Source organism: Micropterus dolomieu, linkage group LG15 (genome assembly GCF_021292245.1).
Source record: "Micropterus dolomieu isolate WLL.071019.BEF.003 ecotype Adirondacks linkage group LG15, ASM2129224v1, whole genome shotgun sequence".
Lineage (NCBI taxonomy): Eukaryota > Metazoa > Chordata > Actinopteri > Centrarchiformes > Centrarchidae > Micropterus > Micropterus dolomieu.
The window spans coordinates 8,103,190-8,129,239 of NC_060164.1; the positions used below are offsets into that span (position 1 = coordinate 8,103,190).

General features: G+C 41.7%; 3 protein-coding genes across 9 annotated transcripts in view; 1 reads left to right on the forward strand and 2 right to left on the reverse strand.

The window, feature by feature from the left end:
- Nucleotides 1–5,059: 5,059 nt before the first annotated feature.
- Nucleotides 5,060–8,636, reverse strand: ntpcr (nucleoside-triphosphatase, cancer-related). The gene is made up of 5 exons (XM_046071233.1): nt 7,888–8,636; nt 7,246–7,408; nt 7,052–7,154; nt 6,309–6,518; nt 5,060–5,757 (listed from the first exon to the last, which is right to left on the reverse strand). The coding sequence occupies exons 1-5, from the start codon at nt 7,919–7,921 to the stop codon at nt 5,680–5,682; spliced, it is 588 nt and encodes a 195-aa protein (XP_045927189.1). The 5' UTR covers nt 7,922–8,636; the 3' UTR covers nt 5,060–5,679.
- Nucleotides 8,637–9,879: 1,243 nt separating this feature from the next.
- On the reverse strand, nt 9,880–13,113 carry map10 (microtubule associated protein 10). Its single transcript, XM_046071399.1, has one exon. It carries the CDS (start codon nt 13,027–13,029, stop codon nt 10,537–10,539), a length of 2,493 nt encoding a protein of 830 aa, XP_045927355.1. The 5' UTR covers nt 13,030–13,113; the 3' UTR covers nt 9,880–10,536.
- A 618-nt stretch (nt 13,114–13,731) lies between these two features.
- LOC123983935 (signal-induced proliferation-associated 1-like protein 2) overlaps nt 13,732–26,050 on the forward strand; it is a 75,667-nt gene continuing 63,348 nt past the window's right edge. For 3 of the 7 annotated variants that reach the window (XM_046070387.1, XM_046070388.1, XM_046070386.1), the window contains exon 1: nt 13,732–13,934. The gene's annotated coding sequence lies outside the window, so the exon portion shown is untranslated. The remainder of the gene's footprint in view (nt 13,935–26,050) is intronic. The other 4 variants (XM_046070389.1, XM_046070392.1, XM_046070391.1 and 1 more) reach the window with 3 other exon arrangements.

Below are 26,050 nucleotides of genomic sequence, written 5' to 3' on the forward strand. Positions count from 1 at the left end.
AAAATTAAAATATTTCAAAGTTGATCAAACTGTTAGTTAAAAAATTAACTGTTGGTCACTTTAAAACTAACATCACTTCATCTAGGCGATCACAGGGATATGTTAATATTTGATCAGTTGACTGGTTGCATATGTCAGATTTATGACTCATTAGGGACAGAAAAGCTGTTGCTCTCATTGTCCACTGAGTCAGTGTACTGGTTAGATCTGGATAGATCAAATTGGCCAATAGAAGGTTTGCAAAGTGATTATATGGTATCTTGGAAAGTTTTTTATGTATTTATTTATTTATTTTTCGAATTTTTGAAATACAAAAATACAGTAGTTTATATAATAGTTTATTTTGATAAACATTTTGAAATATTTTTGCCCATTTCTGGCAGTTGAAGAACTGAAAGTAGTTGGACTGTCTTTTGACGTGAAATAATGTAATGTAATGTAATGAGAGCTACTGAAATGCGAGTTGAACTGAAGTGAAAGCAACTGAAATTTCAGTGGAAGCTGAAGTGCCATGTGAAAATACATAACATTTGAACCATGTGCACTGTTAATGGTTAAAGTGTCAGTTGATGTCTTAGCAGTGACAGCAGATAAAATGTTGTCAGTTTAAGTAATGATTGAAAAATACTATGTACCATTCAGTACTTCTTCGGATAATTAAAAAAATGCACTTTTCTCCCATTAACCAATAGCTTAAATAATTGTGAAATTTACACATTATAAACACACTCTTGTAGAGTAAAACTATTACAAATGTAAAAATACCCAAAAACAAAGCAAAGGAGGAAGCATTGTGTTTTGGCACAACCACTGCATCACCTCTCAGCTCATATAGCACTGTCAAAAGTCACAGTGTGGTCTTGGTTTGTATATACGCATATACACATGCACACAGCAGCTACAGTAGTGTATGGAATGGAAACTGTTCGAAAAGCTCTGCGTTTGTGGTGCAAATTTGTCAAAAGCATCCAGCAGAGGCATTAATCATGGCAGGTCAGCAATCTGTGAACCATTATCGAGACTCTATACAGCAGAATGCTGTATGACTCAAACTCTGACTGTACTGTAAAAAAATACCCTATATTTGTTCGGTTTATATGCAAAATCCCCATATAAGTCAGGTCAGTGTGCCACTGCAATGATCTATATGTTATCAGTGTACTCTGCAAGACAAGTTAATAATCCACAATGACATTCACGATATGATTGGTAAATTTCACGTGGTTGCTGCATGCACATGTGGCACCAATTTTCTTGCTATGCATGGAATACAAACATTTGGGTTTTCCCTCCACAATAAAGACAGTTTTTGTGTTTTTCCCCTCCGTCAAGTTTGGAATGACAGCCACATCCTTTGCGGCCCAGAGGGACGCAGCAACAACCAATCGATTGATCGCCATGCCCCCGATCTTTGTGTCCTCTCTTTGCACTCTGACCTCCAGATCATCTGCTGACAACTCCTACTGCTTCCTTCACAGCTGGGGGGGGGGGCTTTCACTCTGCTTGTGTGTGTGTGTAACCACATTCTGGAGGCTTCCTCTCTAAGTGTGGGATTATATGGCATGGCAATGGATGCGTGCACCACAAAACACAACACCCACACACTTGGGTTGTTGCATTTTTCCTGTCTAACCACCGCATGACACATCCTCCCAAAGGTGAGGTATAGGTCCAGGTTTTGTTAGCCAAGTTTAAGAGTGACTCACAGGGGTTACCGCAGTCACTGAAAGAGATCCGGAGATCACAAGGAACCATCAAGGTAGTATAACACGAGAGGGATGTCCTCAGGCCTTGACCCCTCCCTTGCTCTTGATGGGATCCATATAAATGCTTTATTTATATGTTAAAATAAATATGGATTATTATTTATTTATTTATTATTATTACTTATTTTAATAGCTAATTAAGACATTTGTTGAGATCATGTAAAGATTTTCATTTGTTATTTCCATTCTCATGCTTCTTTGAGCTTTGATCCCAGGCTCAAAAGGTAGGCTTGGAGAGGGGTGTGCTAGTGGCCCGGACACAAGCTTTGAAACCCAACACTGTCTGCCTGCAGCAGCCCAGGGGAGCCCATGAAAATGATGTAATGGGGAGAGTGGTTTAGGAATCATCGGTGGTGGGCAGCAGGGTGGAATAGTGGTTAGGAACCCAGATCATATGGCTTAATTTCCACAGCCTTTGGATCACGACATTAACTGCCCACCTGTCAAGACCAGTGGTCCTTAGTTATGCCCATTAGCAGAATGAGGTAAATTAAAGCTCGCTTATAGCTTTCTGGGAATACATCTGAAATCATAATACCTCTGGGCCATGCAAAGTCTTGTGGCAGAAACTGTGAGAACTCACATACCCAGTAAATGCTGAGAAATGACCTTGATTTAAGGGAGTATTGCTAAGTACTTACCATGTGCTGGCTTTGGCACGGAGAAATTTGACATCACAGATGCTAAGAAGCTTTAGCGCCGCATCTTTCAATAAATCATACGATCATCTTGGGAAATAAACAGTGAATTTGAAGTCTGGCTTTGGGAAAGCTGGAGCAGGCATTTGTCTCTCTCCCACATGGTCTTTGAACAATATGTCAGATTTTCATCGGCTGCGTTTGGCATTTTGGCCAAGGGCTTCTCGGACAATATATCATAATATGTCCCCCCTCAACAGCTGCCACTGTGCCTCCTGGGCTGGTACCACAAAGTGCAATAACTGGAGAGAAATTTCCTCATCTAAGCTCCAGCTCCCCGCCATCCACCCCTCCCTCCCACCAGCAAGCTCCCTTTTGTCCTGGATTGTTGGTAAGCTCCTTGCATTTCTGTGTCCTCCATGTGTGAACGGATAAAGGATACATAGTGCCACATAGACATCTGTCCCGCAGATATGGTGCGAATGCATCTCTGCGATATGGATATTAATTCACTTCATATTCATTCAAGCTATTCTACATGGCTTTTCACGCAACTCCTGCTTAGGATACATCAATACATTCAGGTCCCCTGACAGTGTATCAAATTGTTACAGCTGCACAATGCTTATGTATGAACCATGCTGAACCCTTCAACGTAAAATAGCATGCATGAAGTCTGGACTATGTTACCAAAAAATATAGTAATAAGAATATAGATGTTTTTTTGTGTGTGGAAAGGGTTTAAATAATCCTCTTTATGGCTTTGAAGTATTTGCAGTTGTATTGTATGCTGTGTATATGTATATTATTTGCAGTTGTATTGTATGCTGTGTATATGTATATTATTTGCAGTTATATTGCATGCTATGGTGTAGATGATGAAATGGAACATACTGTATATACACATCATGATACAGTAAAGTTGTGGTTCCCGACCATTTTTTGTATTCCCACACAGCCCTGTTGGATGAACTCTAGTAAACATTTGTCAACAATATTTCCACCATTCATACATTACTTAAAAAAACTACTTGAACCGTTTATCCAAACATTTTACCTACATATTTATACATGTATATATTCCTTTTACCTGCGTATCTCAATTCTGTGTCCATTACTTTTAGCTAGATATTTTAACCATGTATCCATTACTTTAAAATAAACTATTGAACTGTTTATCATCATTAACATGGATACATTACTTTCAGCTGCTTACATACATAATTTATCCATTGCTTTTACCTAACTATTTTAATGCTGTGTGTCCATTTCTTTCAGCTAGATATTTCAACCATGTATCCATTAATTGTATCTGTTTTTCTATTACCTTTATTTTTCCCACACTATATGCAAATAACAGAACATTCAGATAAAATCAAATGTTTGATTTTAAAAAAATTATTCAAACTTGTTGAGCTACTCCACAATCTGCCCCCTGGCAACTACAGAAGCAGTCCTGGGTGGGAATCACTGGTGTAAATGATTTGCCTATAATATGACAATATGGTTTCTAATTGCATCATAACACATCAAATACATCCACATACACACCCTTTACTTGGTAAAACTGGCAAGATCTCTGTCACTGTTACATAACCCATCTGCTACCCTGCTGCAGGGTGCTGAGGATCACCTTCCAATCACAAGAGCCAGTGCCCCTTCAGCAGCACTGCATGGCTTGCCCTACCATGAACCATACTATCAACTCTAATTGCGTATTGCCCAGTCTGCGCCTACAATAACAATGCAACGTCATATTTCCATGCGAGTTAAAAAATACGACCATTGTGATGTTGACTTTGAAGCCAAATCAGCGACTGCTAGTGCCAGTTGATCGTACGTCAGCGGTGGCAATGAACAGATGCTGGCGCAGCAGCATGTCTGACGCAGATCACAGCTGGCAGCTCTCTCTGCAGCCAACCTGACAGGTTACATCAGTTATACAAGCAGTATTAAAAAATAAGCCAAAGCAGCCTTCCATGTATTTTCACTTTGAAATGACCTGAAGATGCTTGGGTGTCGAAACAAATATCTTTGCCAGAGGATTTCTATTAAAATCCTTGATGCAAGTGCCAGACTTTGGAGCTCACGCAGTCAGTGAAATTCCACTTGCAGCGAGTCTGTCTGATGAACTATCGACAAACTCATGAGCCTTGAATGTTCCTGAGCTACTTTAGTCTCTAAAAACCTACTTCAGCTATTCCCAATTAACTTACATTTATTAATGATATGGTCACGAATGTACATCAGGCAAAAAGTATTAATTTGGCAGATTTGACTCTCACAGAGAGCTTCACTTTTCTTTAAGTTTGACAGCATGTCTCGCTCTATACCTGGAAAACCCTTTAAATACCTTTTTAAAACTGTATCATTGGAATAAATGCTTCATAAATGCCCTCAGGTTTCTCAAAAATCCAATACCACACTATTTATCCTTTAATGTAATCTGACTGCACATGGATAGAAATTCCATTATCTCACAGGACGGAGCATAAAATCCTAGAAACTAAAGAGATTGAAGCATAAATATGTTTCAAGACTGTAGCTTAGCATCAGTGTAAACAAATTTATAACTGCAGAACAAATGAACAGTTTGCATCTTTAAATGTGAGAAATTAACACCCGAGAAAGACAATCTGGTTGTTGACAAGAGAGTAACTTATTATTTTTATTTTATTTAATTTAAGCTAATGGATGAATAAACCATGAAATGATTGGACATACTTGCACTGTTAAATATTGATTGATTTTCAATAAACACACCCTAAGGTTGACAAAGGAGGCTCAGATAGTAAGGAACTAAATTAATTAACAGGGGCGCTGCTCTGTTTGCCCCTTTTAAAACAAATAGCAGTACTTGTCCTCATAAACAAATGATTATTACACACTAATAAATGAGAAACTTTATGAGAACTAAATAAAAAATAAAACAGAGCTGTTTGGAGGACTTGCAGTCTTTGGCTCTGAGCTCACGGGATATTTACACACTAAGTGAACAATTCCCCCACTGTGTTCCATCTCACAATCAATTATTCAGTGTGCAATCCATTTTGAGGCTGTAAAAAATGAATTGTGTACATAAATGCATGCATGTGACACACTAACTCGCCCCAGCAACTAGGCATGCCCCTCAGGTTAGGTCAGATCCCTGTTAAGAAGCATGAATAGTCTGACTGTGTGTACTGTATATGCACTGACACAAATAAAAGTTGTTGTCAGCAAAAACACACACAAACGGCAGGGTTTTCCCCTTTTAGTGGCTCCGAATCTCCATGTCAGGTTTTATGTTTTAGACAATTTTGCAGTTCTGCTAAAATGTCTTGTAGAATAGCACTTCTGTTTTCCTTAGAAACCTAGGTGGGGGGAAAAATAAGCAAACATAATTAACGATGGCAAGGAGGCAGTCTGCAGATAATGTAACATTATACAACATGTGTTGCCAAACATGAACAACACGAGAGCTGTGACAAAGGGCTTGTCTGGTAGGATAAGACCACAGAGCATGTTGTAAACACCTAATCCCTGACCTACTCTTTTATAAGTGAAACTAAAAATCATATGTTCGCCAAAAATATTGATACTGCCCCGTAACCTTGTTTGATTTAATAACTACATCGACATAGTGACTATTTTGCATGACAATATCCATAACTGAGTCTTCCGTGATAAATTATTTTGACATTTCAGACCACCCTTTGTTGTTGAATCAGTCACGCATGATTTAGAGTTAATCCTGCTATAGGAGACAGATAATGGGGGGCACGGCCCTTGTGCATTAATAAGCAGACTGGCTGTCCTCCTAAGCCCAAGTGGATACAGGGTAAACACTGCCCTATAGCTAACTCACCTAAATGACCTGAATATATATTTATCACACATAGTGTGTGCAACTATTTGGACTCACCGTGAAGACCTTGACATCACGCCTGCTCCGCACCTCTTCCACAAGACCCAGCGGTTTACCCTTGGGGATGGGGATGGTGCCCAGGACGGCGCAAGAAGAGCTATCTAAAGTCTGTCTTACTGACCGGATGAACGACTGGCTGAAGAGCTCCATTTTGCCAATCTCGTCAATGACAAAGACCTTCTTGCTGCCCCCGTCTGCTGCTCCTACCTGGAGACGACGAATGTTGGTATCGAGAACTGTCAATGCGTGCATACATCTTTTTTTAGTTGCAATAAAGAAATAAAAGGAAACTAGTTCAGTTAGGACATTTACTGATAAAAAGATTAAACACGTTTCATTGGTGGCCATGTGCTATCTCACTGACTGACAGTGTGTCTGAGACAGTGTTTGCATGTTATAGGCAACGGATGATCTACAGTGATTACAGAGGCGCTTCAAGTGAGATGAAAGTGGATTATGTGACGCCAAGGCATAGACACCTTCCTTTACAGCGCATGTGTAGGCGTCACTCCAGGCTCACTTTACATGCCGGATTAATCATGGTCAGTGACAGCCAGACGGCACCACCAACACTAAAAATGCCACTCTGGTATTTATGTGTTTGTAAGCCTCCAATTATTCCATCAATTCTGAGAATATCAAAGGCGTGATGATTTCTTAAGTGGGGAATAAAGGGAGTGTTTCGCTTACTGTGATCTATTGACGAGGGTGAGTTTAAAAAGCATGTGCTGCTGTCTTACGTTTCTGAAGAGGGGGAGAGCCAGGTTTTCAAATGAAGGCAAGTCAACCACATACTGCCCAACTGTGTATTCCCGTCTGCCATGAGATGAACCCGGAACATCTCTGTAAATTAGAATAAGGTGAGGGTTACTAAAAAACAGCACGAGAAAAGACAGCCAGTAGTTTGATTTGGATAGGATGACAAGTCTGCTACCTGATTCTGGACAGGTGACCCCTCTCTCCTGTCACTGTGACTACATCAAAGCCGACTCTCCGGCCTCCCTCCCTGACCTCCTCTGTGTAAAACCCTTCAACTCCCACTCCTGATGACACTAAAGTCTCACAGGCTTTCTGGACCAGAGTGGTTTTCCCCACACCTGTAAGCAAGACAAGGGACATTGTAAAACAACTGCAATACATCAATTTAAAATTGGAGTGCAGTGCCTTACTGTAAAATGTTAGGACATGAATATTCCATGCATTAGTGCTGTTGGCATCCTTAATTAGTGCTCTCAGTCTACAAAATTTGCATAACCTCAAATCTATATCTCAGAACAGGAATTATCGAGTCATTTTGACCAAGAATCTGTCAAAATACTAGTAAAACTGGAATTTGAATTGAATGAATGAACGTCTCTTTCATCTTTGTAGGGAGTTAAACATATCGCATAAATACCTCTTTACTATAAACCATTACCAGGATAAATAGACAGTATCCGGACAAAGCTAAAACAAGCTAAATTTTATCACAACCACCGTTAACGCTTACTGACTCATAAGACAGCTTACTGACTCGTCTGGATTTACAGCGACTACAACTTCAGCCGCACAGAACTCGCTGGGTGTTGGGTTTTACCTGGAGGTCCTGTCAGAAAAACGTGTTTAAACATCTCACTTCATACAGTTCAACATGCTGCTCCGGCTCTTCCGTACACACCGAGTTGACGCATGCGCGGTATGCAAAATACATCTGAACTTTATTTTATAAAAGACAGCACGTTACAGCAAATGTCTCCATTTACATGCTTTACTCAAGTAAAACGAGGAAAAGCACTGTGTACAAATACAAATAAAAAAATGTTTCAAAAGTTGTCATTATGCAGAGTGTCAGTGTTTTACATTATTTTATTGGTCTGTTTCCCAAACTAAGGGGCCGGACCGGTCCGGACCATAGACTGTATATAAAAAGGTCCGGACCCTGATTGAATTGGGTCGCCAATTGGGTGAGTAAAATTCTTAAAAATGTTACAATATGTAAATATGTGAATGAGCTTTCTTTTTTACACAGAGTAAATCTGGTTGAAAACTTTCATTGTTGTTTTTCTTTACTTTAATAAGAAAATAAATACATTTTATTTACATTGTTTGCTTTCCCCTTTATTCGTAGTTTGTAAATGTAGATGTATTTTGTAGATGTAAATTTGGGTCCCAGGGAGATTTCTCTTTCGGGTCTTGAGCTGAAAAAGTTTGGGAACCAGTGGACTAACATTACTAATGCATAATGCAAGTGTAAGCAGAAGGAACTAGTTTAATTCTAACTATGTTATGTATTTTGTGTACATATCTGCATTGTTACTGTATAACAATAATAATGATAAACAATTAATATATTTTAAAATATTGATCTAAAGTGTTTCATATAAATGTACAACCCCAATTCCAATGAAGTTGGGACGTTGTGTAAAATGTAAATACAAACAGAATACAATGATTTGCAAATCCTTTTCAACCTATGTTCAATTGAATACACCACAAAGACAAGATATTTAATGTTCAAACTGATAAACTTGATTGTTGTTTGCAAATATTCACTCACTTTGAATTTAATGCCTGCAACACGTTCCAAAAAAAGCTGGGACAGGGGCATGTTTATCACATATGTGTCACATCACCTTTCCTTTTAACAGCACTCATTAAGCGTTTGGGAACTGTGGAAACTAATTGTTGAAGCTTTGTAGGTGGAATTCTTTCCCATTCTTGCTTGAAGTACAACTTCAGTTGCTCAACAGTCCAGGGTCTCCGTTTTTCGTATTTTGCACTTCATAATGCGCCACACATTTTGAATGGGAGACAGGTCTGGACTGCAGGCAGACCAGTCTAGTACCCACACTCTTTTAGAACGAAGCCACGCTGTTGTAACACGTGCAGAAAGTGGCTTGGCATTGTCTTGCTGAAGTAAACAGGGACGTCCCTGAAAAAGACGTTGCTTGGATGGCAGCATATGTTGCTCCAAAACCTGTACTTTCAGCATTAATGGTGCCTTCACAGATTTGCAAGTTACCCATGCCATGGTCACTAACACACCCCCATACCATCACAGATGGCTTTTGAACTTTACACTGATAACAATCCGGATGGTCCTTTTCCTCTTTGGCCTGGAGGACACGACGTCCATAATTTCCAAAAACAATTTGAAATGTGGACTCGTCAGACCACAGCCCACTTTTCCACTTTGCGTCAGTCCATCTCAGATGAGCTCGGGCCCAGAGAAGCCGGCGGCGTTTCTGGGTGTTGTTGATATATGGCTTTAGCTTTGCATGGTAGAGTTTTAACTTACACTTGTTGATGTAGCGACAAACTGTGTTAACTGACTCAGCTTTCCCAGTCTTTTGCTGCCCCTGTCCCAGCTTTTTTAGAACATGTTGCAGGCATCAAATTCAAAGTGAGTGAATATTTGAAAAAAAAAACAATGAAGTTTATCAGTTTGAACATTAAATATCTTGTCTTTGTAGTGTATTAAATTGAATATAGGTTGAAAAGGATTTACAAATGAATGTATTCTGTTTGTATTTACGCTTTACACAATGTCCCAACTTCATTGGAATTGGGGTTGTAGCATAGTAAAAAAAAAAAAGTTCTCTGTGAAATGTTGCGGAATATTATTACAAAGTAGCATAAAACGGATATACTCAATGTACAAGTACCTTAAAATTCTAGTTAATTGAAGTACTTCAGTAAATCAAATCAATAATACATTCCCACCACTGCAAATTAGTAAGGTTTCATTGTCCCACTGAAACCTGCAATAGAAATCCTTAACTGAGTCACGCAAAACACAGCACAGTGCACGAAATAGCTGTCTCTGTTTTGCTTATCAAATAATATCAAGGGAGAAGTGCAAAGAAGGAGCTGATATTTAAAGAAAATACCCTGAAATCAAGAGCTTCCCTAGGAGCTCTGGGAGATTTTCAGCTTGTGACAACTCTACTGGAAACAAGAGCTTAAAAACAATTTGCATATTCACATAGAGAGAATTCCCATCCTCTTATATGTAAAGCACTCATGGTCCGCCACTTTATGCAAATATCCAGTAGCTTAGTATTAACTGAGTGATTAAGACTTACAATTTCCACTAACAGCATGTCTTGTATTCAAAAAGGTTGTGAGACATCCTAACTTAAAGGAAAACTTAATTACATGTTTGCAAATTTACACACTTGTTAGATGTGTACAGTACATTACTACTACTTGGTTGAGGGAAAGAGTGTAGCCTTGATGTATTTCTTTACAGAGTGTAACCAGGGAGCTTGTTGGCTACCAGCTTAGAGATATGCTGATACTCCTTTCTGAAATCCAGAGAGCCCAGCTCATCCTCCAGCTCCTCTGCCTCCAGAGGTTCAAAGGAGGATATCGATTCTTCAGAAACCCCTCGACCTGGGCCGCTGTTCTTGGTTGATGCGCTCCTTTGACCTCTTGATGATATGAAACTCTCAGCGCCGGAGCTCCTTTCCACTCTGTTGCTCTCTGCCGTCTGTTTTCTGGAGGGTGCGCTTTGTAAGTACCCTTTTCCGTCACCATCATCGGAGGAAAAGCTGAGGGCCGAGGCGTGGGTTCGAGGTCGGATGATGTGTGTACCCCTCAGAGCACGCTGTGGAGAGCTGGGGGCTTTGACAGGCACAGGGAGGACCGCTCTCCTCTGGAAACCCTCAGAGTCAGAGTTGTAGAGGTCTGGGCGGACAGGAGTCTTGCTGGGCGTCTTGGCTCTGGAGGAGGGCTCGGGGCTACTCCCGGGGTCAGGGGAGTAGGCATCGCTGGGCTCAAGGCTGTTAAAGTCATCAGCATAGTCTGCCTCCTCATTTCCTCCACAGCTGGAGCCTGAAAGTGAAGAATTTGGGCTGCTACGTCCGCTGCTTCCTGAAGATTCAATTTTCTCTCTGTGACTGACATATTCAGATTGATTTGATTCACTGTGATGCTCATTCTTGTCTTTGTTTCGAGCAACGGCGTCACTATCCACGCTGGGGATGTGAATGCATTTCAAGCCTCCCTCAGGAAGGGCAGGATTTTCTGAAATTCTCAGAGAGTTTATGTCTTGTTCACCATGAAATTTCCCTTGCAGGTTTTTCTGTTTTAGTGTGACTGTTTCTTGTCGTGCAGAGTGCACAGTGGTGCTTTGTATCATTGTCTCAATATTTTCATTCAGACTGGAGCTCTGATTTAATACTGATTTCCTTCTCTTGAGCTTCGCAATCTTAATACATGACTTTGTCTTTCCTTTACTTGACTGCGTTTCATTCTGTGTTATTTCCAAACAGTCGCGACGGTTTACTTTAAGAGGAGAAACTTGTTTCAGCCTCAGATTAAATGTTTTAGTTGTACCATATACGAGCTTCTTTCTGGGAGATTTACTGGAGCTTTTACTCTCAATCAAAGCCTCTTGTTGTTTGTCTTTCACTTTTACAGATGCAGGCCTCACTAAAGGTGTAGAGCAGTTTCTGGGGGAATGTAAATAAATTAAATGGGGACTAGTTCCCGGTCTGGTTTTCTGTAACGATTTGGTTTGCACCTTTGGTGCAGTGTTTCCATGCCCAGCTGAAGGCTCTGTGGAAGCAGGCCTGTAAATCCAAGCAAGACTGGGATGAATAGACAAGGGCTGGTGTGGGTTCTGGTCATTCAACTGTGACAGCTCAACAAGAAGAGCATTTAGCAGAGGCAACTGTCGCAAGGCTTCCCCGAGGACATTTGGAGTCTCCCCACTTGTCTGTTGGTTTCTTGATGTTTTAACATCATGTCTTGCTCTCTGGTCTATCATTGGAGAACTTGTGCCTTCAGTTTTATTTTCTTCTGAGCATGTGTCTTCAAATGTAAAAGCCTCTATGTCTAGATTCAGTAATTTGCAATCCCCTTCTTCATTTTTGCTTTTCTTCTCAGAATTACTGTAGAAGAGATGTGGCGGACAAAATATAGTTAAGTCTTCTTCAGAACTTCTTCTTTCAGTGTCTTTTATTTGGCTTTGTGCCTGCATGGCAACGCAAACGTCGCTGTCCTGTTTATCCTCACTTATCAGGCTATTCTCATCTGATGGTCTGTTGCTGTGGATGTTTAGGTCAGACTTGCCAGGTGTGGTTGAACAGACATTGCACAGAGGCAAAACTTCTGTAGATGTGTTGTTCTCCATGACGCTCTCTTGTACATGTTGTCCTCCATGTACACTGGTGCTTTTAAAGCTCCTTCTTTCTGTGATATGTGGCAGTAAACTAGCTCCCAGGCTTAGCAGTTTATAAGTCAGGGAAATTGATCCAACTTTCTCCCCCAGGAGGTTGCATATACCAACAAGCCCCCTCTCACAATGAGAAGAGGGAGTAGAAACGCCATGTTTAGTCACATCCTGCCTTATTCTCTTCATCACTTTAGCCAGCGAGATGAGTGAGGTCCCGACTAATTTCGGAATCTCCTCATTCACATCCAAAACCATAGCATAGAGAGGGGTGTTAGATAGATGGCTATGCAGTGAGTTCAGGTTCATTTTGAAGAGACACGACTTCCCTCTGTTAAAAGTATACTCTCCCTGCTGACCCTTTCCGTGGTGTTCTTGTTGGTTAATGCCGTCGCTGCTCTGCGGAGGCTGATAAATGAGCAGCGTTGGGAAATCCAGCAGTCGTACCCCGAGAGCCAGCTCGTCGGAAACTTTACCTTCTTTCTCGATTCGGATATATTCCACCAAAAGCTCAAATGAAAACAGAGTCTCGAGAGTATCGCTGTTTTCTTGCCCTGACATCCTGAAAGCTGTGTGACCAAACAAACCCCAACTAGCTGAGCTAAATAACGAGCTGTTAGCTAATCCACAAAGTCGAGCATACAGCTTCCATCGGCTCCATGGAAACGCACTCCTGTCGCGAGTATATGGCGTCATGCAGTGCTACGGAGTACCTGGGAAATGTCGTTTCAGGGGTTCCTTTACGCATAGCATTGATTTCAATTGAATTAAATATTTAAAAAATTTCTTATTTTTCGTTATACTTTAAAAAAAAAGAGGTGGCATTGTTCGTATTTGTAAGTATGGGCGTCTGCTTTCAAATTTAAAGCAGACAGAAAATAGAAAACACAATAGAACAGAATGACAAATTACATGTAACTTGAAACATGAAACATTATAAGCACTAATGGAAGGGGTTTGAACATGGTAATTTATTCAGGTACAGTTTGGGAGAGCAACTTTTCAGCAGTTCACCAGATGGTGCCACTGTAGGGCTTTTTGGGCTCATAGACTAAAATAGTCTTGTGGTGAACAGCAACAAGACGACTGGACCTAGATTACATAGCTGGGTGATTATTCGCCTTTCGCCTGTGACGGACATTAGTCTATTATTCTCCCTACAATATCAACCAAAAAACCTATAGGCCTATCTGAAGCCTCAGAGTAGACAGGAGTGAGGAGCATAGACTGTGTGAGGGGCAGAGGCTTTCTACAAGCGTCGGGTGGGCGGAGTCTTCCTTCCTGCGTGTTGTCATCACGGAGATAGGTGCTGGATGAATATTGCTATGGTCTGTACCACTTCAGTCTGCAGGCTGATAGAGAGAGATGTGAGACCGACTACCGCGGCTTCAGCTGGTTTTACCCCTTACGGATAACTGACAACGCTAACAGTCTCGCAACGGACGGGGCACCGCTCACATTTAAAGGTAAGACCCGAATGTAGTTTTCAACCTCCGAACACACCAACAAAGTAAAAAGTACGTCAGGGCTGTAGCTGAAAGTGAGGAGCGCTGCTCACAGGGAGAGTAGCGAAAGGCGTAGAAACTCAACTGGCACATTGACGGCCATAGTGAACACAAAGGATAAAGTTACTTTCAGACACCGAGGCAGATGTAATTTGAGCGACAAAACATAACAGAACTGGAGAGGATATGCTGTTTCAGCAGTAGCCGTGTATAGCTTATGTGTGTATTCATTAATTGTTTGGTACGAGCTATAGTGCTGTTGACTTTTATTTGATTCGTGTTTGTTTGTTTATTTACTAAGTTACTCACATACATAACCTAATTCAATGCGAAATACAGTCACATTCCTGAAGGCCACTCCAGTTTTTTAATTATTATTATTTTTTTTTATAATACTATAAAAATATTACAAGGTGACGTCATAGTTTTGGGGATGGTGGTCGTATTGCTCGTGTTGGTGTGTGTGTGTGCGCGCGCGCGCGCGCGTGCTGGGCTGGGGGTTAATCGGACTGGATTTGCACAAAAATATTTTTGAATGAATTTGTTAAGTGGAGTGATCCATGAAAACGGTGGGGGGCGATAAAGGCATCATTGTCCAACTGGTCATGGGTAATAAAGCGTTTTCATGCCCACTGTAGGTGAAGCCCTAAGCTATAATCTTACATGCAATATTTAATTCTTTTTTAAATGTATGTAAGTAATGGTCAAAGAAAATCACACACTCTGCTGTGCTTTACTGTTGCATTGTGTGCTTATCTTGACTGCAGTGGGTGCTTGTCAGTATGTCCAGACAAAGACCAATTTCCCCTAACATCAGATTTGTTTGGATTCACTGTAAATAATATCTGGCAGTCTCCTTGCACACAGCATGTTCAATCTTGATTTATTACTTGCTGCTCTTGAGGCCTATTCAACATACAGTGTACTGTATACTCCACTGGGAGAGTAAACAAGTGAAATGTTGTTTGTGTTCCAGCACCATATCCTTTGCTGTCTTCCTGCAGGAAGTTTAGCCTCCACAATAACTAGCTTCCCAATAAGGGGAAACAAATAGGCCCATTCCTCTGCTGGTGGCTCGCTGCAGACACAACAACTAGGTGTTCTTCAGTGTAAACATAAGTTTCCATTGTTTAATTTTCAGTGCTCTGGATTTATGGTCTCCTGGCTTCACAGCTCCCATCTGAACAGATCAAGCATAAAGACTTTTCTGTTCCCGGAGTGTTAAAATCAATAAGACACTATTGTTTTTCATAGAGTTTTATGTCTGGGAAAGATTATTTGTCAGTGGGGCTATGCTGAACTAAGTAGGCACAGGAGTGTTTTAAGATGGCTCCGGTATGCTCATGGCCTGGCATAACATTTAACATACTTTCCTTTTTACAGCAAAAATGTTTAGCTTAAATCCAGCTGTCATAGGTCTGCATTTCAGGGAGGCAGTTTGTCAACTGAGCACTCTCCTGAATGGGCACAAAGACATCTGTAGTGATGTGTGAATAATTTGCTATTATTGTGCACAAAAGTGAAAAACAACCCCATTAATCTGCTCATTCTGCATGTCGTCATGCAAATATTTCCATTAGTTAACCCGTTTTCCAATCCAGTCTGGATTCATGCCTTTCCTCATTATGTAGTTGCACAGAATACTCAACCTATATGGTCTTTAATTTAGAGGGTGTAATGTGATTCCTACTTCTTTGAATTTTCTGTTGGAAATTCAAGATACATGAAAGATAGATTCCAGACAAGATCTTCCCTAATGTAGATGAAAATGAGGCTGCCTAGGTACCCCATCTTACCCACTGCCAGCAGCGCACTCCTAGAGGGAGACTATTCAACAGCCTGATAATGACAGAGCCAGGGAAAGTCTTTCAATCTTAGTTTGAATAGAGATCTATTGCATTCTGCCATCAATAGGGTGCAGAGAGGGCCCTGTAGAAGAAATATGTTCTCATGTATTTTCAACAGCGCCTCATGCATGGCTAACCAGACAATGGGTAATTGAGCCAGATAGATATGTCTTTCAAAACAAAGTTCTGAGCACAATGTGTTCAGCTGAACAATAAGGCACCTGTCACGATTGGCAGAGGAATGTCTTCCTGTGACATGCCCACAGGTCATATCCATTTGTTATCATTGCAGAGCTGGTTAGGATGTCTTCTGGCCTCGTGGGCTCAGAGACGCCTCACTAGAGCAAAAGCGGTTATGTTGTTTTTGTAAAAACAGAAATTGCCGTAACACAGAACTGTTTGGAGGCTTTCTTTATGCTTGGGAAATTGTTACACCACTCCCCCAGTGTGCAGGACACCGTCTCCTGGTCTTTCCCCTTGTTTGTCTCTGTTCCCACGGTGCTTTGCTACCAGCTTGCTGACTATCATGATTTGGAGAACAGTAGAAGGGGAAGAAATCTGCTTAAAGACTTAGGTTCAGACCACATGTGTTAGGGGTGATGCATTTCTCCTTATTGTAGAAGCATGCCAAACCATGTGGCGCCCCCTTTCCAGCACATCCGACACCCCATGCATGTGACGGGGATCAGGAAACCTGGTCTGGTCTGTGCCGGCTGACTGGCTGGCTGGCCTGCCAGGAGTCACAATGGGCCTCCCAACCAAATCCTGTTGCTTCAAATCCAACCAACCAACAGACAGGGGATCACATGCTGCCTGCTCCTGTTGTGAGAGCCAGACTTTCTCTCCGTCTTTCTGTGAGCCTTTGTTTTGATTGCAGTCTGGATTTATGGAAGGATTTAAGCCCACTCATCACTGTCAGGGAAAGCACAGATGCCATCATTAGGTTGATGTTATTTTATGAAAGGATCCCCATGTCCACTAGGGGACTGTTTGTGATGGATGTGGGTGGTTCAATGTTCATAGTGGTGCAACGGATCACAAAAGTCACAGTTCAGTTTTGATTCACAGATTGGATTGGAAAGATAGGGTTAAATTTATTTATAATGCGCCTCTTTGGCTCTGATGTAGCTTCCTCTCTTAACTGCGGTCTTTTGCACCACTAAATATTCATAATGGGTACCATACAGACCAAAATATGTCTGTCGTTTGATTTGGGATATTGGTTAGATTTGTTACATTGCTGATCACTTAAGAGCTCCAGAGCTATCTGCCTCATCAGTGCTGACAACATTTCCTGTTAGTTTGGGAGATTAAAACTTAACAGTAAACCTTCCTCATTATTTTCCGAATTAAGGTTGAAACATGGTTGCGAATGAATCGTGCGACTTTCACTGCTCCGGGGTCTGCGTGTTGGGGTGTGTTGGTGTCATTCATCATTGATGTCTGCACTGCACATTATACGACTTCTCATGTGCAATCAATGTAACAGCATTAAGGACGCATGTTTAACAGCTTGCTTAGGCGCTAGCGTATGTCAGCATGCATTCCAGGAAAATGCAGGAAGACGCCAACAGCCCTTCACAGCACTACTATTTCCACTCTTTATGTGATATGCACAAATGAGATGTTATGGCCTCTGACGTGTTTCCTGAGGACATGTGGATTGGTGTCCCTCATGTGCTGCTTTTCCTTGTTTATTTTTCTGTATCTAGTAGATGAATGTTAATCTGACCACACTGATGAGGTTAAGCCTTATAGTAGATACAGCAGATGGATGCTGTGTTTGGTCAGATGTAATGCCTGCCATTTAAAGGCATTTTATATAGGGATTTAGTAAGAAAAATTGGCTATATGACTACAGTAGCCCATCCCTTGTGACTTGGACATTTTGTATCTGTTCTGTTCTTTATTTTCCCACTGTCTTGCATCTCTACCAGTGGCTTGCTGTTGTGCCAGGTACATTTGAGTGAAAAAGCAGCGCCCCGGCTTGCGAGGATGGAACAGACGGTATAGTGACCGCTGTAAAATGGGGATTGCGCCTTTACTGGTGAGGACCCTGTCAGCCTTTGGTGACACAGCCGAGCTGCTAAAGGACTGAGAAGGAGGTGGCAGAGGTTAGGAAAAGGTTTGAGCTATGACTGCTGGCTCATGCGTAGCTGGACCAATTATGGAAAAGATGAGCCACTTTTTAACAATGACCTTGAAACCCCACTAAGGCAAGGATTATATTTCCACGTCTGCGAGTACTCTAGGGTCCGCGTGACAAAAAAATCGTCATCAAAGGGGGTATGCGTAGGGTCTGTGCGGACGTCCACATGTCTCCCGCTTTTTTGTGACCGCACGGCTCTACCAGGGCACCAACCAAGCTACTGCGCAAGTGTGGAACGTGTCCGCCAAGCTGACTGCAGAAAGTAGTATAAACAGAAGTAGTCCGCGTCCACTCCCGAGTATATTCAAGGCTTATGCCTCATCCTACACTGACATATGATAGAGCTACAAATGACCTTAACTGTGTGGTGGTGGCCTACACTGATGTTGTCCTGACAGTCAACAAAGATGTAACTGTAAGATATTTTTACTACTGAAAGAAAATCAATAATCCTCCAGATAATCTTGTGGATCAGTTGCCATTTGCTCACCCACTGGTTATTTGTCAAAATAATATAACTACAGCTTGGTCATTAAGTTAAAAAGCAAAATGGAGTCAAACCACAACCTTATGGCTATACATCTTGTTCCAGGTGTGAATGGAAAATAGTTATATTTAGCCTAGCGATTTTTTTATCCTTTAAAGACAAAGTTTAGCCAGTGCACAGCAGTGCAAAATACCACTTGTCTGAACTGTGAGCAGGGGAGGATCAGTCTTTGTTTCACCAAGCCAATCATTTAACAGTGTCACTCAAAATAAACATCATGTTTATGCATTATGGATTTGCAATAGTCAAGCATATAGGAAAATCTGTCTTGCCAAGATGAATTATGTCTGCACCTCTTGTTCCCTAAGGGACTCATTAGTGTCCGTATCAAGAATGTTGGGCAAAAGGCCACTGAAAGTTGCTGACCCTCCTTACATGTTTTGTCTGCGTGTCTGTCACTGGGCTACAATGGAGAGAATGAGTGCTGGCCAGTCATTAACCCGATTGCCACTGAGTCCAAGGACCCGTCGTGACCCATGGGGTTAACTCAGTCTGTGTTCCCCTCAGTGGGCCCAGACAATTGGGACAGCTGACCTCTGTGGTCTCAGCCTGACTCCAATGGGAGATAAGGAGGGATTTGGTTTACTGTCGGTGTGCATACCTCCTTCCTACTTTAGCGAAAAAGAAAGGGCCTGTTTGAATAAGCAGACATGACTGGGTGTGGGTGAGTCCAGACTGCATGCCATTATGGCCTTTCTCTCTCTGTGTTTCTGTCTATTCATTCTTTGAACAACCACCTTTGTAAAATGTCAGGGATGGAATTTCAAAATGTCCAAACTTAGATACAAGAAGAGGTGTAAAATAAATCAATATATGTATAAATACAGGAAAATATGTAAATCAAGCCATAAGTCCCCACCCTGCCCCACTCAAACAATCCCTTTCCAACAAGAATGATAAAATGATCAATAAAGAGTTAAGTTGGATGTTGGACAGGATGGATTGGTGCCTGGATCATTTTACGCTTTATTACTTCACTTTATTGTGTATTTTCATGTATTGTTCATATGATTATTTATTTCCCAATATTTATTTATGTAATGTTAGCCATGTTGGAGTCCTCAAAGGTACAGTTTACTAAACCTGTAGTCATAAAATTTAGGCCAGTACTTCACAAAGCCCCCAATGCAAACATCTGCGCCCTTGACTGTAAATCAACCCTGGGTAAGGCAAGGAGCAAAGAGCCATCGGATGAGCTGTTTTGAAGCGTAAAAGTACACTGACTTGTTTCTGATAGAGGTTGATTGTAATTAGCAAGTCAAATGGAGCAGAGCCGTGACAGATGTGCTATAAAGTGCTCAGCTTTGGTGTGTTTGCGTGCATGTGTATGGGCCATTGATGCACACAATATCCTTCACTTAACCTCAGCAGTGCACTGCTGTGCTTCTACACTGTTGTTGAGCATGAGGTTATGTCGAAATTCAATTTAGCATTCCTTCCTTAAGGTATAAATAATATGAGGAAGTAAGAGTAAAAGAAAAGTGTTGTGTTACACAGCTCTATGCTGTTTAAAAGAGGCTGCTTTCTGCTGTTGTGAAATGGCCTATGCTGGCCTGTTCTGCCTTATGTACAGTACTGATGGGAATGTACAAATTTTCTGGGTATCAGCCTTTTTACAGGAAGGAACTTTCTCCTAAACAGTCCATTATCAATTGTGAGAAAATGTCTGTTTATTGTTGATTCCTTTCATGTTGCCAGCTCACTGACATGAGACAAATTACAAAGTGTAGTCATGGTCTGTAGTCTGTCATTGTGTTTTTAAAGGCGCTGACAAAACACATTGGGAGGAAGATGTTATTCTTGTTTGTGTTTTCACTGATCCATAAATCAGTTGATAATTAGTTTAGTTTACTGGATATACTGTATGCAGTTTATACTGGGAATGTCAGAACTATAAGAAAACTTTTGCAGTGGTGTGATGCAATGTATTGGATTTGTTTATTCTTGCATTTGACAGCAGCAGCAAGCCATCAAATTCAAGTGTTGCCTAGCATTCTTCCAAGATGCTTGTTTTTTTTTTTACTTTCTAGAGCTTCCTTTGGTTGAAATAAACATACTTCCTTTCAATGTCCTTGAAATGTAAATATTGTTTCTGTAGTTCAGTTCAGATTGTGAATTATGCACATCATTAAACCAGGACTTTACTGTGTAGCTTTTGTATCCACTTACTGAAGCACAAAAATGCCTGGACATGATGTTGCCTTTGGTCTATTCTTGTAACTTGCTGTTAGCAAGGACATAGTCTTTGACTATTTTAGACAAGCCTGAGATACAGGAGTTACTGGTGTGTATGGGAAATCCTTTCACACAAAGTGGAAGGCTAAAGTAGAGAGGAGCTGAACTGTGCAGGGCTGGCATTCGGCCTTGCCTTTCCTTGTACTCTGGGCTGCTGCTGCAGCGGTATGATGTGTTTAAGGAGCACCGGCCCAGTCAAGCAGAGCTAATTTGAAGCCGGAGTAGTATATTCCATCTCACTTTTTTCCTTCTTTCTATGCGACATCATTTTGACTAGCTTTCCTTTTATGCGATTTGTAAAGGCTGTTGACAGAGGATAATGATCTGGAGTGACAGGGGGCTGTTTATTTATTTATTTTTGCTTCTGTAATCGCACTGTCTGTCAATGTGGAAGAGATCAACTTGCCCCCTCCTACCCTCTGCTGAAGTGCATTGAAGGCTTCTGTGGATGTTTGGAGGGTAGCCGCAGGGGGTGGGACGCTGTGGGATCCAGATCTAGAGGAGTAGCACATTTGACACTGAATGCTAGCCTTTATATGGGTTTACTGCCTTAAAAGAAGATGGAGCAAAGGAAAAGGAGATTACGTAACACAGTCAAGCAAACAGTATTAGGATCCCACAGTCAAGCTAACACTGTTAGGATCCCAACAAGAGGTTTCTGTACAATGCCTAGCAGTTGCAATGCGTGTTTAGTCAGTGCTTACTGGAACCTCTCTAAAATGTAAACACGACTGTAGGGCCACATACAGTTCAGCACTGAGCTGTGTGGGTTTGGGCCAAAACACAACGAACACACAACTGCTGAATACTCAGCCAGGTGTTGTATATCTGACCACAGGAGCAGCTGTGTAATTACACTGTTCTTATCTGTCTAAAGATAATGTGTGTTTAGGTGGAGCACACAAACTCCAAAGGTCAGAGGTCAAAGTACGCTTCCAACTTGTTGACATTGTAATATATTTACTTTAATATATTTTCTGAAAGTTTAAAGTTTTCTTTCCTTCACACTGATTCCACAGTTTGCATGGCTGAAGTCTTTGCCGTGCACATACATATCATAAAAAGGCAGAAATCTTGCTGATATAAACACATTTCTCCCAATCTCCCCTCCCGGATTCATTTACATGGCCCTATAGATATCACTTTAAAGCAGAAAGCCAAACATTATCAGGTTAGTTAAGCGCATATAACCACACAGTTTCTCATCAGGTCGCACACGAAGATCCATTCTCTGAGACGGTGACATTTGACTTTTCTGGGGGAGTGTAAAGAGAGAACTGAGCATAGGTTAATTGTTTCCTGTCATTTTGTTTAATTTTTACTCAAAGGCAGTCTGAGGTCCCTGAGGAGACTTCTTGCTTTCCCCCAGACTCTGCTCAAATAGAGTCTATTCCCTGGTTAGTCCAAGTTGCTCTGTTTGTCAGCTTCATGGATTGCTGCTGCACCACTGCTTTGTCACCTCAGTGTTTTTGGTGTTGCAATGCAGAATCAACAACATGCCCATGGTTTGCTTTATGCTGTAGAATATGATGGGTTAGCAAATATTTTCTTTCTATAATTGCTGACAAAAACACACACTGAGCCATGAGCGTCTGCTTGATAAGATTTTGCCCCAGGGAGTCCCATACTGGAAGACTGAGGTTGTTATTGATTTAGTATTGGATGGTATTATTGTCTGTGCTTACTCTGGGACAATAGAAATGATGAGAATGTTTCATATTTTGATTCTCAAGGTCAGACATAAACCCAGCAGACAACCAAATGCTAAAGGACTCTTTGTCTCTCTTATTAACCATAGAGATTATATCTGATTGATCCATCTTACCAAACCCTGCGGGATATAACGCTGCATATGGAATCTACCTAAATGAAAGCAAGACTTTCCTCTTGATTCCTCCGGGCTGGTGACCCTGAGTGCATGTTGCACCTCTGCTAGTGCCTGGTGCTTTCTCCAATGCTGCCATCTTGGTGACATTCTTCAGAGCCTGCTGCAGTTTAGAGATAAGGAAGTGAGGAATAAGGAAAGCTTGAGCATATTTGGGATTCTGTTGTAAAGTCTTGCCAACTCTGTGATTAAGGACAGACACCTTCCTGTGCACATTTTTCATCTTGTGCCTGATCTTTGCTTGAGTGAGGTGGAAATACATTTAAAGATCTAGCGCCAGCTCTTTTTAAGTCATTCTGAATTACATAAATATTAATCCAGTGGACTTGTTTGTGAATTCACCAGTCTGAGAAAATGCTTCAGTATGCAATACAAACATACTCCTCATGACTTTTAGGAGGTTTGTTTTCCATCCACCCTCCATTCTTTGTACACTCCCCTCCCCCCTTCATAAGATCACATCATTAGATCGTTGGCCTCGATCAGTTCTAAAAGTCAGAGGTCACTCGATCACTCGGGGCCCTCATGCCAGGTTGGATCAGTGCACTTCGCTCCTGGTGGAAGGAATGAAGTCATCCGCACTCATCTCCCTGGACACTTTTTTCCTCATTTAGCATTCAGGAAGGGGGGATGGTAAGATGGCGGTGTAAAGAGGTTTGAACAAGCGCAGAGAGAAAATGTGGAGGCAAAAAAAAGCATTCGTATCCTTTCCTCCTCTCAACACACTTTTTATTGGTTTTAATGTTCGTGTGTGTGTGCAGAGATATTTAGCAGGAGATAATGATGATGACCAGTTGACTGGAGGAATGGGATATTACTGTATGTGATGGAGTGTTATTTATTTATTTTTTTGTTTATTGGCAGCTGACTCCTCTCTAAATCAGTGAGATCAAGGATGTGCTGATGAGTGGCAGTACAGAGGGAAGCAAATTTTACAGCGCAGAATTCCCCTTGATGCTTTGTAATGCCATTGACCTCATTAATCTCTACATGAAGACGCATTCTGTGTGTGTGTGAGTGTGTGTGTGTGTGTGTACACGTGGGTATCTGTGCGTGCACTGAGTACATTTGTTTACATTGATTCATAGGTGCGCGTCTGTGGGTGGCTCTCGGTGGGAGGTTAGTCTTTGACACCCTTTTAGCTGCCACACCTCCCTGAAACACACCCACCGCATGCCATGCCAGCTGCAGCTGTTGTGCCTCAATGCTAGAGATGTAGAAAATTCCTCTCACTCTGCAATTAGAGCTGCAGATTGCTGAATAGCACACATTGCGATGTCCTAAAATTGCACTTGGTCCCCTTTCTACTCCCTCGAACACTGAGTAAATAGAAACTGATGAGAGGGAATCATGCCTACAAGTTGACAGATTGTGTTTTGTGCAGGCTGTTCCTTGTGATGTGCTGTTACCCCGGCTAAAGAAACCAAAAGGGTGGAAAAGGGCCTCATTGATGGGGTGGGTTTCTCACGCCTGACTGAGAATGTTCGCTTTCCATCGAGTCAAGTGGTGCATTGTGATTCAACCAAAGAAATGCAAATATATAGAACAGATGTACTATTTCTTTTTTCATCCTTTGGAAGGAGTAATCCCTCACTCCGGTGGAGATTGTGTTGGGTGCAAGGCTAAAGTGTTAACAAGGGAAAAGCCATGTCACCCTGGCACATGTGATGGCTGCCTGCCTTTCAGGGCCTTTTCGCAATAAGGCTAGATGCTCAGGATAGATAAATGGAGGCTTTTGTGCCCTTTGCCAGAGGGAGAGCCACACAATGAAGGACACACACAGAGCAAGGTCTTTTCCAGAGAAAACAGCTAAAAGCAGCATTTCTACAGTCCCCCCCTCCCTTGTCTCTTTCACTCCCTCCTCCACTTTCTCCTGTCTCTCACTCTTACTCGCTTCTCGAATCTTTTCCTCCTCCGTGAGAACTGAACCTTGCTCCCATAATGTTTCCATAAACTGGTGGAGGGAATGGAAATAACTCGGACCATTTCCCATTGCCTCCCTCCATCCACAAACCCCCCGCTAGCAGTCTCTTTACAGGGCCATGGACAGTACATAAGCACACTACCATTAATGAGCCACAGTGTTTTACACTGCTCTGAGCCCTAGCAGAGTGCACATTTAAGGCGTCTTGTACACCCTGGACACGGCAGCCTTAATATAGCTGTGCTACTGCTACTTCATCAGGCATTACCAGACTCCTCCACTAACAGGACTGCATTGAACATCATAGAGGTCAAATTGGCCTTCTGACTGGGATTTAAAGTACAACTAAACATCCTTCAATGTGGCCAGGAGATGGGCTTACTGTCTCAGAATTACTAGTCGTTGTACTCCTCTTCCTCTGCTATAACCTATTATCTCTTTTTATTCATGTTTTCTCCCTCCTTTCATTCATCTTTTGTGTGATTTTTACCTTTCAGTATAGCTGTTATTTCTCAGTCCCTATTTTTCCACTCTCTTTTCTCTATTCCTTGCCATTCCCCTTTGTGACTTATGGCAAGTTGTTTTCTTAACTGTCACAATGTGGCTGTCTGGGGTTTTACATGTACATTTGCATGTCGGTTGTTGCTTACATCTGTAGGCCATTCTGCCAGGACTTGGCAATTTCTCATGTGGGTGGCTGCCCTGGGAACAGATGTTTTTGATGCCACTTGTAGGGGGAAAGCTTTGAAAGTGACTCCATAAAAGACATGCCAGCTGCATGACAAACCAGGGCTGCCTATTTCTCAGGAACTCTGTCGGAGCCATATCTCTCTGAGCTCTGGAAACATGGCCTGTGGAGAATAAGAAGAGTTTTCACTTAATCAGACTGTTCCCTTTGGAGAACTTCATTAATTACAGGAGGAAGTTGTTGCACTGGAACATATGTTCCAGATGGCCACGGACTTCACTTGGAGAAAATGTGCCTTTTCTTGTTATAATTTTGGTATCTAGAACTTGTACTGTAATGTTCTATATATATAGTCAGATTTTTCCCTTCTCAGACTTCATCAGATTCTCACTAGCCACACCTACAGGATATCACCAGGTTGATACATTTATGAATGTAACTGTTGTCAGACTGCTTGCTTGTTTGTGGTATTGCTTTCCACTTCTCTATCCAGCTGTGGTGCAGGCATCTGGCAACCTGCATGGTCATCGAAAATCACTGGCAACCTTGCCCTTTCTGCTGTTAACAATATGGTTTCAAGTGTCAACTTCTCCTTTGCTTCCTTACTGCCTGCTCCCTCTGCACACATCCGTAGAGCAGCACTCCTGATCTGGCTCTCAGTGCACCCTGTCCTGCCAAACTTCCAATGAAAAGCAGCTCTCTGGCCAGTGATTATTATTCACGTGCTAATTTTAGCCCCTGCAATTGTCAAAAACCCTTATTATGTGCCGAGTGGATGAAGCACGTCATCGTCATGTGCTGA